The sequence below is a fragment of the Eleutherodactylus coqui genome, chromosome 2 (assembly GCF_035609145.1).
Source record: "Eleutherodactylus coqui strain aEleCoq1 chromosome 2, aEleCoq1.hap1, whole genome shotgun sequence".
Lineage (NCBI taxonomy): Eukaryota > Metazoa > Chordata > Amphibia > Anura > Eleutherodactylidae > Eleutherodactylus > Eleutherodactylus coqui.
In genome coordinates this window covers 7167054-7185016 of record NC_089838.1, presented here as the reverse complement: position 1 = coordinate 7185016, position 17963 = coordinate 7167054, and the positions used below count along the sequence as shown (strand labels likewise).

The 17963-nt window shown below is 48.8% G+C and overlaps 1 protein-coding gene across 1 annotated transcript in view; it reads left to right on the top strand.

Moving 5' to 3' along the window:
- KDM7A (lysine demethylase 7A) overlaps positions 1-17963 on the top strand; it is an 85434-nt gene that overhangs the window by 59760 nt on the left and 7711 nt on the right. The window contains exons 7-18 of the mRNA XM_066590238.1: positions 733-895; positions 4121-4208; positions 5694-5800; positions 5900-5991; positions 6266-6355; positions 9516-9722; positions 9876-9991; positions 11075-11235; positions 11321-11418; positions 12965-13104; positions 13223-13419; positions 17823-17905. Of these exons, the coding sequence (XP_066446335.1) occupies positions 733-895; positions 4121-4208; positions 5694-5800; positions 5900-5991; positions 6266-6355; positions 9516-9722; positions 9876-9991; positions 11075-11235; positions 11321-11418; positions 12965-13104; positions 13223-13419; positions 17823-17905 (1542 nt within the window). The remainder of the gene's footprint in view (positions 1-732; positions 896-4120; positions 4209-5693; positions 5801-5899; positions 5992-6265; positions 6356-9515; positions 9723-9875; positions 9992-11074; positions 11236-11320; positions 11419-12964; positions 13105-13222; positions 13420-17822; positions 17906-17963) is intronic.

Below are 17963 nucleotides of genomic sequence, written 5' to 3'. Positions count from 1 at the left end.
CGCGCTGGTGAAACAAGACGCACCCTTGGATGGTGGAATTTCACTTTCTTTTTCCATTTCTATCCACTTAGAATTTTTTTAAAGTTTTTCAGTACATTATATGATTGATTAGGTAGTACTATTGAAAAATACAACTCGTCCCGCAAAAACAACCCTCATACAGCGACGTCGATGGATAAATAAAGGAGTTACGAGTTTTTAAAAGGGGGGAGGGAAAAAAAAACTTGGTTGCTAAGGGATTAAAAGGCAATATAACGTAATACTGTGCTATTACATCATACTGTATGAGCAATCAGACGATCACAAGTTTGAGTCCCCTAGGGGGACTAAAATATAAAAATATGTAAAATAAGTATATTTAAAAGTGTTTGGTTTTTTTTGTTTTTTTATTGTAAAAACTAAAAAGGTAGAAGTTAAAAAATGAATAAATAAAAACTTTTCCCGTATTAAAAATAAGAACATATTTGAAAGATTGGACTTGTATGCGATGATGCCAAAGTAACAATACATAACGCCAGGGTACATTTTTGGTCCCGCAGTCTGCAAGAAAAACTTTAATAAAAATCTATCAAAAAGCCACACAAACTCCTAAATACTACCAATGGAAACCCCAAAAGTTCTAATTTTTTGAAAGTGAGCAGAAAAAAATGCAGTGCGAAATAAAAGGGCCATTTCCTCAAGGGGTTAATACCCAGAGATAACGAGGAACTAATTGTTTGCTTACGTTTCCAGGGGGAAAAGATTTTCTACTTGATAAAGCCCACAGAGGAAAACCTGGCGCTGTACGAGTCGTGGAGCTCGTCCGTTACCCAAAGCGAGGAGTTCTTCGGGGACAAGGTGGATAACTGTTACAAGTGTGTGCTGAAGCAGGGGCACACGCTCTTCCTCCCAACAGGTAAGACACACTGATGTGTCACCGCTGCCCATGCACAAATGCCAAGCAACCTTGGAAAACAATGTCATGTCCTGACTCGTTGGCGATGGTGACGAGGACACTATTTTACCCTCCAAGGAAACAAGAGACTTGGTAATGCCTTTATTTTACCACCAATCCTGGTTGGGCCTCACTAACGAGCATACCCACAACACTCTATTGTAGAAGTCGGTAGGTGATGGACTCAACTCACCTCCTCCCCCTGCTTGCATGGGTCACAGAGCATACCCACAACACTCTACCGTAGAAGTCAGTAGGTGATGGACACAACTCGCCCTCCTCCCCCTGTCTGCATGGGTCACAGAGCATACCCACAGCACTCTACCGTAGAAGTCAGTAGGTGATGGACACAGCTCACCTCCTCCCACTGCCTGCATGGGTCAGAGTATACCCACAACAGTCTATTGTAGAAGTCAGTAGGTGATGGACACAGCTCACCTCCTCCCCCTGCCTGCATGGGTCACAGTATACCCACAACAGTCTATTGTAGAAGTCAGTAGGTGATGGACACAACTCGCCTCCTCCCCCTGCCCACATGGGTCACAGAGCATACCCACAACACTCTATTGTAGAAGTCAGTAGGTGATGAATACAGCTCACCTCCTCCCCCTGCCTACATGAGTCTCAGAGCATACCCACAACACTCTATTGTAGAAGTCAGTAGGTGATGGACACAGCTCGCCTCCTCCCCCTGCCTGCATAGGTCACAGAGCATACCCACAACACTCTATTGTAGAAGTCAGTAGGTGATGGACACAACTCGCCTCCTCCCCCCTGCCTGCATGGGTCAGAGTATACCCACAACAGTCTATTGTAGAAGTCAGTAGGTGATGGACACAACTCGCCTCCTCCCCCTGCCCACATGGGTCACAGAGCATACCCACACCACTCTATTGTAGAAGTCAGTAGGTGATGGACACAACTCGCCTCCTCCCCCCTGCCTGCTTGGGTCACAGAGCATACCCACAACACTCTATTGTAGAAGTCAGTAGGTGATGGACACAGCTCACCTCCTCCCCCTGCCTGCTTGGGTCACAGAGCATACCCACAACACTCTATTGTAGAAGTCAGTAGAAATATCAAACTAGTAAATAGGGCAGCGCCTTGATGTTCCTACGGTCAATTAAATGTAATGAAAAATCTCCTATATTGGAGTATGGGGACTTACCTGGCGCAATGCGGAGTCCCAAAACAGTCGTGGACTCACCCGCTAGCACCTGGAGTCCTGGCAAACTTAGATCCCCAATTTCTCCACGCGAAAGGGGTATAGACAGAAAAGACAAAATGCACAAAAATGGTTCCTCTGCGCTCATGTGAGACCAAACATGATCTGTGTAGAGGACGTTCCTCACCAAGAACTAGGAGGAGATGCGGGCATGTGTTACTGGCGGTCCCTAGAGAACCCTCTCCTGAAGTGACCGCAGCGAAAAAAACGCAAGATTTCTGACCGGGAAAGCACTGCGTGCGTTTCGGAGCGGCTTGGCTGCATACTTTTCCATTGCGGCCAGCGCTCCCATAGAGGAGAGCGTGGCCGCAACAAAAAGTAAAAAAATAGACCGGCTGCGGCCGTGGTATCCGCGTTGCAGCGCCAGCTTTGCCGTGACGGATTGGCTGTCCTATGTGGATGAGATTTTTGACAAATCCCGTCCACATGGCTGGCTAATCCCGGGATAAGCAGCCGCTGGCGGACTCGCCTCAGCGAAATTCCGGACAGAATTTCTGCAGCAAATCCGCCCCGTGTGAACCCAGCCTAATAGTTCTTCCCACGGACCTTAAACCGCGCGGACGCTCAATAAGATGTATCTAACAGCTGGTACCACAATATAAAAGCCGTTCATTCGGACGGGTCGGTCTTCATGGTTGGTTTGAACTTCCTTCATCCCATTCTGCATGGAAGGACAACATTTACGTCGGCCCTGACCACATCTGTAGGCACCTATCAAGGGTTTTGAAAGGCGGCTCATTTTTGGATCGCAGCATCTACGAGGAGGACGTGAAGGGGCCAAGATAGTTTTTAAGTCCGTCTTCTGCAAGATATAATCTTTGGATTTTCTGAAATTTGGTTACATAACAAGGGATCCCCGTTGAGGATGCCCCAGGGTTTCAAAAAAACTCAGTAGGTTATGGGCACAGCTGACTTCGTCTGCCTCGCGGCACAGACCACAGAGCATGCCCACAACACCATCCCATAAAAGTCAATGGGTCACTTCCGGTCCCCTGTGTCTATGGCTCATCAGGCTGCTGTAAAGCATCTCTCTAAATGCTGCTAAAAGCAGCTCAGGCAAGATGGACGCCCCACAGTCAGTCATGTGATACATTTCCCTTTAACTCCATGATTGGTGGTAAACACAACGCCTTGAACACTCATCCAATTTAGCCTCAAGCTAGAAGTTGCCTAATATTAAAGCGGTTGTCCAGGATTAGAAAAACATGGCTACTTGACTTCAGAAACAGCGCCACATTTGTCCATGGGTTTTATCTGGTATTGCAGTTCATTCCATAGATATAATAATCGTTATATAGCGCCAACATGTTCCGCAGCATGACGGGGAATAAAAACAAATCCAAGATTACATGAAGTAATCAGCTGATGGAGACAGAGGTGAGGGTCCTGCTCCAACGAGCTTGTATACTACAGATAATGGGGGGATACAGAAGGGGCTGGAGATGGGCACGGTATGGCGGGGTGGAGAGTGAGGGATGCTATGCACATAGACAATGGTCGGGTCGTGCAGGGGTTTCAGTCGGTAGGACAGGGAGCATGTTATCAGGGGGAGTACACGGGATCGGTTTAAAGGATGGGGTATGCCTCGCTGAAGATGGGTGGTGTTAGAGCACGCCTCAAGTTTTGTGTGTCAGTGATAGCCTGGATAGTTTTGGGTAGCGCGTTCCAGAGGACTGGTGCTGCTCTGGAGAAGTCTTGGAGACGGGTATGAGAGGTTCGGGTTAAAGGGGCGCTTAATCTGATTTTGTAAGCGGAGTGAAGGGCGCAGGCTGGGTGGTGGATTGGCCTAAATGGGACTGATCTGTAATACCACACACAACCTATGCACAGATATGGCGCTGTTTTCTGAAGAAAACAGCCATGTTTTTTTAATCCTGTACAACCCCTTTTAATGGTTGCTTTATTTGATTGGTCAAACACTTTTCATGTCCTGTCATAATGAACCTATGATTTGGTTACAGGCTGGATTCACGCTGTCCTCACCTCTCAGGATTGCATGGCCTTTGGTGGGAACTTTCTGCACAACCTAAACATTGGCATGCAGCTCAGGTAATTTATTTTCTTGGGGGTCTGTGCTGACTAATTTAGTTACGCATCTTAAAAAGTTCAAATTTTCCTACCCAGAGCTCCGAATCTCCTGCTTTACACAAAGAGTTGATTGATCAAATTCTAGCTGCAAGCAGTCACCACTAGGGGGAGCTCACTGCATACTATTTTATTATTAAAGGTGCCCTGTCATGTCATTATTAGCCCTTGTCTAAGGACAGCTTCTTGCTTTTCACGTAGCCTTTCCTGTCCGATACCCTCAGAAATTGTAGCTGAAGTTCTGCCGTGCCGCATGCAAATGAGTCATAAGGACTCCACTGTGGTTTCTTGGCTTCAGAAGAATTGGACGTTTTCCCTAAAGTTCTATAATCGAACCCCTTTCCCCCGCAACTGATTTACGTCTCTGCCTCCTGGAAATGCTCAACGAACTCCTATATATGTGCAGTTAGAGATGTACTAAGTTAGACATGTACCGCCGATCCATAGGATAGGTGATAAGTCTGATAGGTGGGTTCTCACCCCGGAAGCCCTCACCAATCCCAAGAATGGGAGTCCCATGTTCCCCTTTTGTTACTGTGGTGTCGCTTATCCCAACCGCTGTGACGACAGATTGAATGGAGCACTGGCCGAGCTGACTGAAATGGCCAAATACAAAGCGCTGGACTATCTGTCAGTCCCATTGTAATGAATGGAGCGGCACTGTGCATGTGTAGTTAGTGCCGCCTTCAAGTCTCTTCACTGCAGGGATTGCAATGAGGAAGATGGGGAAATTGGACCCCCCATTCTCTGGATTGGTAGGGCTCTCAGTGGTGAGCCGTGAGCCTAAAAAATTCCACCATGCCGCTAATATGTGAGAACATTGTAAACACCAGCACATTCGTAGTAGCTTAGGGAAGAAAGATGGCCCATGTTAACTTATTGCATGGCATTTGACTGCTTATGAATGCAGAAGAGGAAGGGGCAGTGTTCCCACACTGATCAGCTGGTCTCTCACAAGCTCAGCCCCCTCTGCTCTTTCAGAGGCTGTGTAGCATAATCACGCCCACTGAATACTACACAGCTATCTCTCCATCCTCTCTCTGAGTAGCTGCTGGTCCGCTCCCTCTTCACTAGTGATAAGAGCAGAAAATTCACTCAGAGTGAATGGCAGCCCTTTGTAATAGTAACGTTCTCTGCTCTCTGTCCTCCTGATCTCCACCATTACCTGACCTTGTCAGACAGCCCTCTGTAATAGCTTAGTGAATGCACAACAGGGGAGCAAGCTTGGAAGAGTCAGAAGTTGTAATTATTTCAGTCCTCCAGTCTGCAGCGCCTTGGAAAACATTACAAGCCTTGACATCAAACTATCAGAACTTTTTAATGAAAACTAGTTACAAAAAAGTTGTCTTCTCCAAAAACACATTGATTAAAGATGTAAAGGTGCACATGGCCTTGACATCACCCTATAGACAATGCACTGTGTGGGTAAGCTCTCTCTTGTTTTACCAGGTGTTACGAGATGGAAAAAAGACTGAAGACCCCGGATCTCTTCAAGTTCCCTTTCTTCGAGGCAATTTGTTGGTTTGTGGCCAAAAACCTACTTGAAACTTTGAAAGGTAAAAACTTCGGCCGTCCGTTACATCATCGATCGATCTTATGATGCATGCAGGAATAATGGCAGACTTTATCGATTCTCTCTCTCTTCCCTCCTCCAGAGCTAAGAGAAGATGGCTTCCATCCTCCCAATTATTTAAAGCAAGGTGTGAAGGCGCTAATTACAGCTCTAAAGAGCTGGATGAAAAAAGAGGTGAGTGATGAGTATGGAGAGCTGAGGGATGCGATTGAGGGGGGGGGGGTCAGCTGTCATCGGGTGGTAATCTGTCAGGAAGTGTTTAATCTCTTGCTTTGACGTAGAGTTAAATGATAAAATTCTGTCAACCTGCAGTCACCACTAGAGGGAGCTCACTGTATACAGCTTTTGTATTAAGTGCCATGTAAAATCAGTATATAGTAATCTCCCTCTAGTGGTAGCTTTGCAAATCTACGATGACTTTTAATGTGACCCTCATCTCTTTCTCTAGTCCGTAGCAGAACATGCTTTTGAAATCCCAGAAAACATAAGACCCGGGAATCTCGTTAAAGAGCTGTCTAAAGTGATTCGCTCTGTTGAGGTAAGAAGCTGATACTAATCTTAACATGGCTGTAACAAACTTACTTCCCTGGCAAGAAGGTGGCTGAAAGGCTTATGGGTCCGGGTGCAAAAATTCAGCTTTGGGAAGGGAGAGGGGAGAGGGGGAGGGGGCTTCTGCTATTCATGCCAGGAACTTTGCTCTGCATCGTGGGGTCTCTTAAAAGGCCTATTGATGTCGCAGTAACAACTAGAGTCTGAGAAGATAATGCATTTACTGTATAATAGTCGGATACCAGTTCTATACAGTGATAGTGATTACAGTGCAGTTACCTCCAGTGATCGCAGATGACGTTTCCTCTAATTGCTAACACCCGTTGTCCATTTTCTAATGTCATGGCGTAGACCAAAGCCGACATCTAGTCATGACTCCTCTCTTCACACCCTCCCCAGACTGCTGCTACACTTAATACCCCTCTTGGCGCTCCTGCACACTTGCGTTTTTCTTGCGTGTTTTTTTCACGCAATTGTCAATGGGACTTTCTAATGTTAAAAACGCACAAAAATTGCAAAGCAGAAACTCGTGACGCGTTTTTAACATTGGAAAGTCCCATTGACCATCCCGTGAAAAAAATGCGCAAGAAAAACGCGCGTGTGCCGGAACCCTCAGGGCGCCTTCACACTTGCGATCGCGATATCGCTGCATTTTTTTTTTTATGCCAATGTCAATAGGACTTTCTAATGCTAAAAACGCATCACACAAAAATCGCAGCAATACCGCGATCGCAAGTGTGAGGGCGCCCTTACCATATAGTAGTGGCCCATCCGCACCCCTATACACGTATCGTGACGCCAGTGCCCCCACACAGTTATAAGAGCTCCTTCTGTGCCCTGGCATTCTTGGGGTATGTTCACACAGTGGAATTGCGAATTGGACCTCAAAAAACGCATCGAAGTCCACGGCGTTCTGCTGCAGTTTTGGGTACAAATTTTGCCATGTCAGCGGGCAAAATCAGAATGCGGAAACGCACGACAGCGCAGTTTTCCATGTCGGATTCCGCAGGCGGATTTTGTCCGTTGCCAGGGCTAAATCTGCAGTAAAAAACACAACAAAAAGCTGCGGTATTTTGAGCCAGAATTGACCAAGAATAATTCTGCCGCTATTCCGCTGCCCAAACATACCGTCATAGTGACCCCAGTGTCCCCTACAAACGTATAGTGCCCCGAACCATGACAAGAATGCCCCCAAAGTTCACTGGGTTGTCCTGGGTTTGAAAAACATGGCTGTTTTGTTCCAAACACAGCGCCACTCCTGTCCATAGGGTTGTGTGTGGTATTGCAGCTCTGCTCCACTGAAGTGAATGGGAGCTGAACTGCAATACCAGATAGAACCCAGAGACTAAGGGGGTTCTGTGTAAGGAAGGAGGAGTATGTGATGTGAGTGCAGATACTGGTGGCGGCAGGGGGTGCGGGCCACGGAGAGGGTGGAGGGAGCGCTTCGGATTTTCCTTTGTGCTACAGTGACTAGGGGGCCTCTGTGCCTCCCCAGTTTAGGGGCTCTGTTGTAACTGCAACCCCTATAACCACACCACTGCTCATCAGTGACCCCAATGTGTGACACACCCCATGTGCGCTGACCATTCTCAGGACTCTTGGCTCCACCAAAACCCGCATGTCTGACCCCAGCCTTACTTGCTCCTCACGTTAGGACATTACGCGGTCGTTAGTGCAGGTTTTGCGTATGACCTCTACAAAGCTAATGCCCTTTTCGTTGTCTCGTTGCTTCCGATGAGCGGACCTTTGTGTTCAGTTACCTTGTCCTCTAATACGGAGACCCCGCAGGGACCACAAACCCCCCACAGAGTCATATTGTGAAATCGCTGTCCTTGCGGCTCTGCGGAGCGCAGTGTTCAGGGCTCTGCAGGACAGGCATCGTGCCGCGTTGTGAAATAGTTTGGAGTGACGCCAGAATGGTTTGGGAACAGCTTGATATTCCGGAGATTCGCATCTGACCCCAATCTTCAGGCTCAGGGGGTCTTAATACGAAAATATGCAAGCTCCGAGTAATCGTAGTGTAAGACGGCGCTCCATTTAAAGAGGAAGTTCATCATTAAACACCGCTCTACGCTTTGTAGAAAAGATTAATTACTGGAAACAATCAGCAAGTTTGCTGGCGGACACAATGCTAACAGCGTGCCGGAGCTCCTAGAGTGCAGCCCAGCTCCACCAGATCAATGATATAAAGACAACAGTCCACTGAATGTAAAGGACCGAAATCACTGAATAAGCAGGGAATGCTGGGAGATTCCAGCTCTGTAGTCTGCTGAATTGTAAATGCACTGCTATGGTATTATACAAGCTATATGTACACAGTGACTCCACCAGCAGCAGAATAGTGAGTGCAGCTCTGGAGAATAATACAGGATGTAACTCAGGGTCAGTACAGGATAAGTAATGTATGTACACAGTGACTCCACCAGCAGAATAGTGAGTGCAGCTCTGGGGTATAATACAGGATGTAACTCAGGAGCAGTACAGGATAAGTAATGTATGTACACAGTGACTCCACCAGCAGAATAGTGAGTGCAGCTCTGCAGTATAATACAGGATGTAACTCAGGGTCAGTACAGGATAAGTAATGTATGTACACAGTGACTCCACCAGCAGAATAGTGAGTGCAGCTCTGGAGTATAATACAGGATGTAACTCAGGGTCAGTACAGGATAAGTAATGTATGTACACAGTGACTCCACCAGCAGAATAGTGAGTGCAGCTCTGGAGTATAATACAGGATGTAACTCAGGATCAGTACAGGATAAGTAATGTATGTACATAGTGACTCCACCAGCAGAATAGTGAGTGCAGCTCTGCAGTATAATGCAGCATGTAACTCAGGATCAGTACAGGATAAGTAATGTATGTACATAGTGACTCCACCAGCAGAATAGTGAGTGCAGCTCTGCAGTATAATACAGGATATAAGCCAGGATCAGTACAGGATAAGTAATGTATGTACATAGTGACTCCACCAGCAGAATAGTGAGTGCAGCTCTGGGGTATAATACAGGAGGTAACTCAGGATCAGTACAGGATAAGTAATGTATGTACACAGTGACTCCAGTAGCAGAAACGTGAGTGCAGCTCTGAAGTAAAATAAACTGTAGTAGAAAGGCTCTGAAATAAACTTTTACACTTGGTTGTAGGAGGAAGGGAGCAAGCCAGTCAAATCTCAGGGAATCCATGGGCTGTGTCCTCTCTCCCGATCCTCGCACGAGGACTCATCTCATCATTCCAAGCGGAAGGCAAGGCGGCTGCGGGATCATGTGAACAAAACCCCTTCGAACCTCGATATTCTAGAGCATCACACTAAGGAGGTGTTGAAAAGGTTGGAGATGACTCCATGGCAAGAGGTACGCGGCTATGGATTGTGGGCACGCTATCTGCTGTTGCCTTTCATTGAAGTGAATGTGGCTGAGCTGCAGTACCACATACAACCTGTCGACAGGCCTAGCGCTGTTTTTAAAACCATGTTCAACCCCTCAATCTTTTGTCTCTTTCTTTAGGATATGGGCACTTATAAATTGAATATGAAATCACTACAGCCATCTTCAACAGAGCCGGAGAAGAAAATGAAAGACAATGATGTCCGTTTGCTGCTTTCCAATGGAAGAATAGTAAGGTGTGTGTGCGGAATGGTCATTCTCTCCCTAACTGAGTATCACCTGAGATGTGGATGACAAAGAGGACATTGTTCTAAAAGTAGAAATTCAAAACTTTTAATCCAGCATTAATGAGATTTTATTCTGGATTACAGAACAATCTATATCTTGCATAGAAACTTCATTAGCAGAATAGTGAGTGCAGCTCTGGAGTATAATACAGGATGTAACTCAGGATCAGTACAGGATAAGTAATGTATGTACACAGTGACTCCACCAGCAGAATAGTGAGTGCAGCTCTGCAGTATAATACAGGATGTAACTCAGGATCAGTACAGGATAAGTAATGTATGTACACAGTGACTCCACCAGCAGAATAGTGAGTGCAGCTCTGCAGTATAATACAGGATGTAACTCAGGAGCAGTACAGGATAAGTAATGTATGTACACAGTGACTCCACCAGCAGAATAGTGAGTGCAGCTCTGGGGTATAATACAGGATGTAACTCAGGATCAGTACAGGATAAGTAATGTATGTACACAGTGACCCCACCAGCAGAATAGTGAGTGCAGCTCTGGAGTATAATACAGGATGTAACTCAGGCTCAGTACAGGATAAGTAATGTATGTACACAGTGACTCCATCAGCAGAATAGTGAGTGCAGCTCTGCAGTATAATACATGATGTAACTCAGGAGCAGTACAGGATAAGTAATGTATGTACACAGTGACTCCACCAGCAGAATAGTGAGTACAGCTCTGGGGTATAATACAGGATGTAACTCAGGAGCAGTACAGGATAAGTAATGTATGTACACAGTGACCCCACCAGCAGAATAGTGAGTGCAGCTTTGCAGTATAATACAGGATGTAACGCAGGATCAGTACAGGATAAGTAATGTATGTACACAGTGACCCCACCAGCAGAATAGTGAGTGCAGCTCTGGAGTATAATACAGGATGTAACACAGGATAAGTGATGTATATACACAGTGACTCCACCAGCAGAATAGTGAGTGCAGCTCTGGGGTATAAGCAGGTTTTGTACTGAACTTGACTGAATTCAGATCCATCACTTATCCTTTCTTTTCTCCCCCTTTCAGAGATGAAAGACAGCCGTTCACTGACCGGAGTCTTTACACTGCGGATAGCGAGGACGAAGATGATCGGGCCAGATCAAAAAAGACAAAGGACATCAAATTGGAGAAGCCGTGCTCCAGCTCGGAGGCAGATGATAAAGCCGAAAATCAGAAACCACTAAATAGTACGTACTTCATTGGGCTGTTATTACCCCCCCCTGCAGGCGCTGCAGAATAACAAGTTATAGCAAATTCTCTCTTCTTTTCTAGTGTTTTTTGAAAGTGTCAAGTCAGAGCTCAGGTACGGGACCTCGGAATACTCCGACATTTCTGATTCTGAAGGATCCGAAGCCAGTTGCACTAACCAGGTGCGTGACGATAGGCTGCTGTTACTGCACAGCGTATTGTTATATGCAGCGGTCTTTCATGTTACAACGGCCGCAGGAGGGAATATCTGTAGCGTACAATAGTCTGGACCCCCGGAGTCCGGGTCTGCTGTGCATGTGGTGGCTATAAGATCCAGATGGCATGCACTGCTAACACGTGTGCTGTGTATTTGTGCGTGTTTCTTGCCAGCGGTGAGCTGCCTGTATATACGTACATGGGATAGAAATGATTCCAGTTGAAAATGGCAAATTGTTAGCGAGGCGATAACTTTTGCTATTTAGGGGTATTGTAGATGGTCCTAGCAAGGTGGTGAGGATGTCACTGTAACAGCGCAAAACAGTGGGGATGGCGCGGTAATACGGGGAAGGAGGAAGTGCGGATGGTGCGGTAACGGGGGGAAGGAGGAAGTGCGGATGATGCGGTAATACGGGGAAGGAGGAAGTGCGGATGGCGCGGTAATACGGGGTAGGAGGAAGTGCGGATGGTGCGGTAATACGGGGAAGGAGTTGCAGATGGCGCAGTAATACGGGGAAGGAGTTGCGGGTGGCGCGGTAATATGGGGAAGGAGTTGCTGATGGCGCGGTAATATGGGGAAGGAGTTGCGGATGGCACAGTAATATGGGGAAGGAGGAAGTGCAGATGGTGCGGTAACATGGGGAAGGAGGAAGTACGGTAATACGGGAAAGGAGGAGTGCGGATGGCATGGCAATATGAAGGAGGAGGAAGTGCGGTAATACGGAAAGGAGTGCTGATGGCGCGGTAATATGGGGAAGGATGAGTGCGGATGGCATGGCAATATGAAGGAGGAAGTGCGGTAATACGGGAAAGGAGGAGTGCGGATGGCGCGGTAATACGGGGAAGGAGGAGTGCGGATGGCGCGGTAATACAGGGAAGGAGGAGTGCAGATGGCGTGGTAACATGGGGAGGGGCCACACTCTTTTAAGGTGCTACAGTCCCCCACCTCAGGAGGCGCCACAGAGAATCCCATACCGGTGCTCTTATAATTGACTGCAGGGACCAATGTCAGCAGAGTGCTGCTCCTCCTGTTCTGTTACATGTATCAGTCGGTGTTACCAGAGATGCCGGCAGAGCACAGAATTATGGGTACATGAACTCCACACCTAAATGGAGAAAGATCCTGCTAGAATGGGAACATGAAGACCACATCCACCCCCCTCCCCCACGTGAATGACTGGGAGATGCATTATTTAGCGCCGTGTGTCTTCGCTATCGGCTTATGTGAAGACGAAAACTCCTCAGCCGATCGATATGTGTTTCTTAATAATTAAGGTCATTAGGTTTCATGATCTCAGTTTCCTCTCTGCCGATGTCCCTTGTTAATGGCATTACGGGAAATGTTCTCGGCTGTTCTGGGAATAGCGAGGCTCCAGAAGTGTCATCGGCGCAGTTTTATTGCTGCGATTCTTTCGGCGCCATCTAGTGGACGTGTCTTGGTGCTTTCTTCTGAATCAATCTCTACCGTATTCCTGGCATCGTCTTAATATTTCCTTCCCTTGATTTCCGCAGAAAAGCGTCTCAGAGGATTCGGAAAGCTCAGGGGACGAGCAGCCGCAGGAAGACACAGCAGATGTCAAGGAGGAGGACGATACCGAGACAACCTGGGAGGAAGATCACTGCTGGTCTGCTGGCGAAACTCCACAGAAAAGGTACAAACCTGCACATGTTTCTTAAAGGGCCAGCTTCTGTTTTGACGAAACTTTAGCCCCACCCACTGCACAAAATGTAGCACTAAATTAAAAGTGTATTTTTCTTTCTGTCTTGCAGTGAATTTCCTAGCTCAACCAGCATGGTGGACGATGCAGTCGAGGGCATGCTTACAATGGCATCTTTGCACTACCCCTCTCGGTCTCCGGCAGAGGCGAGGAGCACAGGCTGCAAAATGGGACTGGTTTACCCTCAATTGCACATCAAATTCTCTCAGGAGAAGGCGGACTCTCGAGAGCCGAAATTGCTCAACAATGGTAAGAAATGCAATTCTGGCTGTATGCAGCCACCAGTAGGAGGCGCTAATGCATGTGGATGTATACAGTTAGTGTTGACTAATGGTCATAGATGATGATTTAAAAAAAAAAAAAAAGAAAAACACACAAAAAGTTGCTCCGTATTGGATGGGATCAAAAGAACACAGTCAGGGTGGTAAGAGCGCTCATCACTTTGCATGGTCGTGCTACCAGGCACAGCACGATCTTAAAGGGGTTCTACCAGGATTGACTTCTATTTCCGATCCACAGGATAAGTGATGGGAGTCTGGTCATTGGGAGTCGCCACTGAGACCTCTATTTATCCTGAAGATGGGGGTCCTATGACCCCTTCGCTTCCTCGCTATGGGCTCATTACCTGTGGAGACTGAATGGAGCGGTGATCGGACATGCTTGGCAACATTCCATTCATTGCAGTGACTGACGGATACCAGAGTACAAGCGCTTTGCTACCTCCGGCCGTCCCATTGAAGATGAATGGAGTGGCAGCGCATGTGTGACCGGTGCTCTATTCAGTCTTCACTACAAGGAGTAGAAGGGGACACAGGACCTCCGTTCTTGGGATTGGTGGAGGTCTCAGCAGTGGGTTCCCCCCATCGGATGTATTCCCCCCCATCGGATGTATTCCCCCCCATCGGATGTATTCCCCCCCCATCGGATGTATTCCCCCCCCCCATCGGATGTATTCCCCCCCCCATCGGATGTATTCCCCTCCCCATCGGATGTATTCCCCTCCCCATCGGATGTATTCCCCTCCCCATCGGATGTATTCCCCTCCCCATCGGATGTATTCCCCTCCCCATCGGATGTATTCCCCTCCCCATCGGATGTATTCCCCTCCCCATCGGATGTATTTCCCCCCCATCGGATGTATTTCCCCCCCATCGGATGTATTTCCCCCCCCATCGGATGTATTTCCCCCCCCATCGGATGTATTTCCCCCCCATCGGATGTATTTCCCCCCCATCGGATGTATTTCCCCCCCATCGGATGTATTTCCCCCCCATCGGATGTATTTCCCCCCCATCGGATGTATTTCCCCCCCATCGGATGTATTTCCCCCCCATCGGATGTATTTCCCCCCCATCGGATGTATTTCCCCCCCCATCGGATGTATTTCCCCCCCCATCGGATGTATTTCCCCCCCCCCCCCCCATCGGATGTATTTCCCCCCCCCCCCCCCCCATCGGATGTATTTCCCCCCCCCCCCCATCGGATGTATTTCCCCCCCCCCCATCGGATGTATTTCCCCCCCCCCATCGGATGTATTTCCCCCCCCATCGGATGTATTTCCCCCCCCATCGGATGTATTTCCCCCCCCATCGGATGTATTTCCCCCCCCATCGGATGTATTTCCCCCCCCATCGGATGTATTCCCCCCTCATCGGATGTATTCCCCCCTCATCGGATGTATTTCCCCCCCCATCGGATGTATTTCCCCCCCCATCGGATGTATTTCCCCCCCCCCCCCCCATCGGATGTATTTCCCCCCCCCCCCCCCCCATCGGATGTATTTCCCCCCCCCCCCCCCATCGGATGTATTTCCCCCCCCCCCCCATCGGATGTATTTCCCCCCCCCCATCGGATGTATTTCCCCCCCCCATCGGATGTATTTCCCCCCCCCATCGGATGTATTTCCCCCCCCATCGGATGTATTTCCCCCCCCATCGGATGTATTTCCCCCCCATCGGATGTATTTCCCCCCTCATCGGATGTATTTCCCCCCTCATCGGATGTATTTCCCCCCTCATCGGATGTATTTCCCCCCCCATCGGATGTATTCCCCCCCCATCGGATGTATTCCCCCCCCATCGGATGTATTCCCCCCCCATCGGATGTATTCCCCCCTCATCGGATGTATTCCCCCCTCATCGGATGTATTCCCCCCCCATCGGATGTATTCCCTATCCTAAGGATGAATGCCTTTGGTGGTAAAACCCCTTTAACGTCTTCACGCTGCAGGAGGTAAATGTATGACCGGGGTTTGTATAGTGGGATTGGATCCCAAGCCTCCTCCGGACACGACCAGCGTCGGCTGTCATTGATGGCTGACACCCAGCCACGACTTCTGCGAACAGCTTTCATACATATTGGGACTATTGACCCTTTACATGCTGCTGTCCATTCTGACAGAGGTGTTTAAATGCCATGGCCTGTGTTCAGGAGCCCCGAGAGGCCCTCCCTTTTCTGGCAATGAGGCTGCAGGGTGCAATGTGGGTATCGTAGCAGCTGGGAGCCCCCTATAGGTCACCCAGGGCTGCCATGCGTTTATGCCAAATTTTTTCAGGGACAGAGGGGTGTGGTCAGGGGCGGGGCTTATCATGAAGTATGCTGTTTACCTCCATCATTTAAAAATGTACAGGGCTGTTTCAAAAACGACGCAGTAAATTCCGCTGCATTTCTGCATCCAAAAAGAGTCAAAATCTGTGCCATTGGTGCGAATTTGGACTGAAAATTAGCCGCGTGTAAGCGTACCGTAGGTCAGCTTGATTTATGCTGCCACATGCATAGTGGCACCACTAGTAACGGTGTCCCCCGCAGTTTCCTCCAGGAGTAATGGTGTCCCCCGCAGTTTCCTCCAGGAGTAATGGTGTCCTCTGAAGTTTCCCCCAGGAGTAATGGTGTCCCCCAGGAGTAATGGTGTCCCCCGCAGTGGCCCCCAGGAGTAATGGTGTCCCCCGCGGTCCCCCCCAGGAGTAATGGTGTCTCCCGCGGTCCCCCCCAGGAGTAATGGTGTCCCCCGCGGTCCCCCCCAGGAGTAATGGTGTCCCCCGCGGTCCCCCCCAGGAGTAGTGGTGTCCCCCGCAGTGGCCTCCAGGAGTAATGGTGTCCCCCGCGGTCCCCCCCAGGAGTAATGGTGTCCCCCGCAGTGGCCTCCAGGAGTAATGGTGTCCCCCGCAGTGGCCCCCACGAGTAATGGTGTCCCCCGCAGTGGCCCCCACGAGTAATGGTGTCCCCCGCAGTGGCCCCCACGAGTAATGGTGTCCCCCGCAGTGGCCCCCACGAGTAATGGTGTCCCCCGCAGTGGCCCCCAGTAATACGATTACTACTGGAGCTCATATAGGTGACACTATTACTATATCAATCCCAGTAGTAACAGTGACCCCCCACAGTAGAGTCCCCATGAAACCGATATACTTACCCTCTTCCTGGTCTTCAGAGCACCGCTACTTCTCATCTTCTTGGCGCTGCTGCGGGAGGAATTGTGTATGCACGGGCAGCAGTGCCTCTTCCCTTCTCTTCCTCTCATGCAGAACTAAAGAGGAGAGGTCAGGGGAGGGGGGAGGAAGATCCCAGATGCACACACTGCCGTTGGTGTGTGTATCCGCCATGGCACCGCAAAGGGATTACCGGCTGGGGAGCTGGTAATCACTATGGTGACCAGACGTCCCGAAAGCGGGACAAATGGGTGTCCCACTGGTGTCCCAGCGGAAGGCAGGACACAGAGTCCCAAAGTGGGACTGTCCCGCTAAATCGGGACGCCTGTTCACCGCTGCCTAAGGCCCCAATATCCATGGGCAAATTTGATATGCGGAATCCGTGCAGGAGATCTGCAAATCAAGCCGCCCATAGAGATGTATGGGTGCCGCAGACGGATTAAAACATGCGGATTTGACGCTGTGCGTGTGACCGAGCGGACCCTGCGGCCGTGCCCCGGATCCGGGGGAAATAACTGTACTGCAAATGTCCGATGGCGAACCGTGAAGACCATGCGCAGTACAGTGAACCCGGAGGTGGAGGGATCCGTGAGGACGCCGCTGCCGGGGAAATGCAGGCAAGCATGGCTTACTGGCCGCGGCAGTGCTGGATCCCGTGCATGATGGACATGAGGCCTTAGACGTGCCTGGGGGAAGTCTTAATGCAATGCTTGCAGAAATACAATAACAGCATTTAAAGGGTCAATAGCCTCAATCCGTAAGAACGGTGATCGTCGATGTTGTGGCTGGGTGTTGGCTGTCAGACGGTCGATGGTCATGTATGGAGCGGGTTCAATTCCCAATCTCACGTCATACAAACTCCACGCACTCGGGTATAAATGGTCAAACAATCACAAGTTCAAGTCTCCAAACTAAAGGGGTCAAACAATAAAGGACACTAAAAAGTATAACAAAACAAGAAAATATATTTTGTAACAACGTGTCCATAAAAGTCTCATCTATGAAAGTAACGCAAAAGGGGCTAAAGTTATTAAAGGGTTAAAAATGAAGCATCTTTACATTTAGTCTTAAAGATCATCTGCCGTCTTGTGTATGCAGCTCCTACGCAGACCTATTAGTAACAACCTTGTATAGTGTGATCCTGCAGTCCTCCTCCCTTCCAGTAGGGGACAGATGGCGGAGAGCTCCTCTGCAGTTGAGGGTTTTTACGTGTGACTTCTTTTTCAGGTCACTGTGGCGGTGAGGACACGGAGCTGACCACGTCGGATTGGATTAGTCAGATGGATTCGTCTTGCAGGTCGGGCCCTCAGGTAAGTTAGACTCGCAGGTCGCTGTTTCTTTACCATTGGTTACTGTTTGGCGGTATGT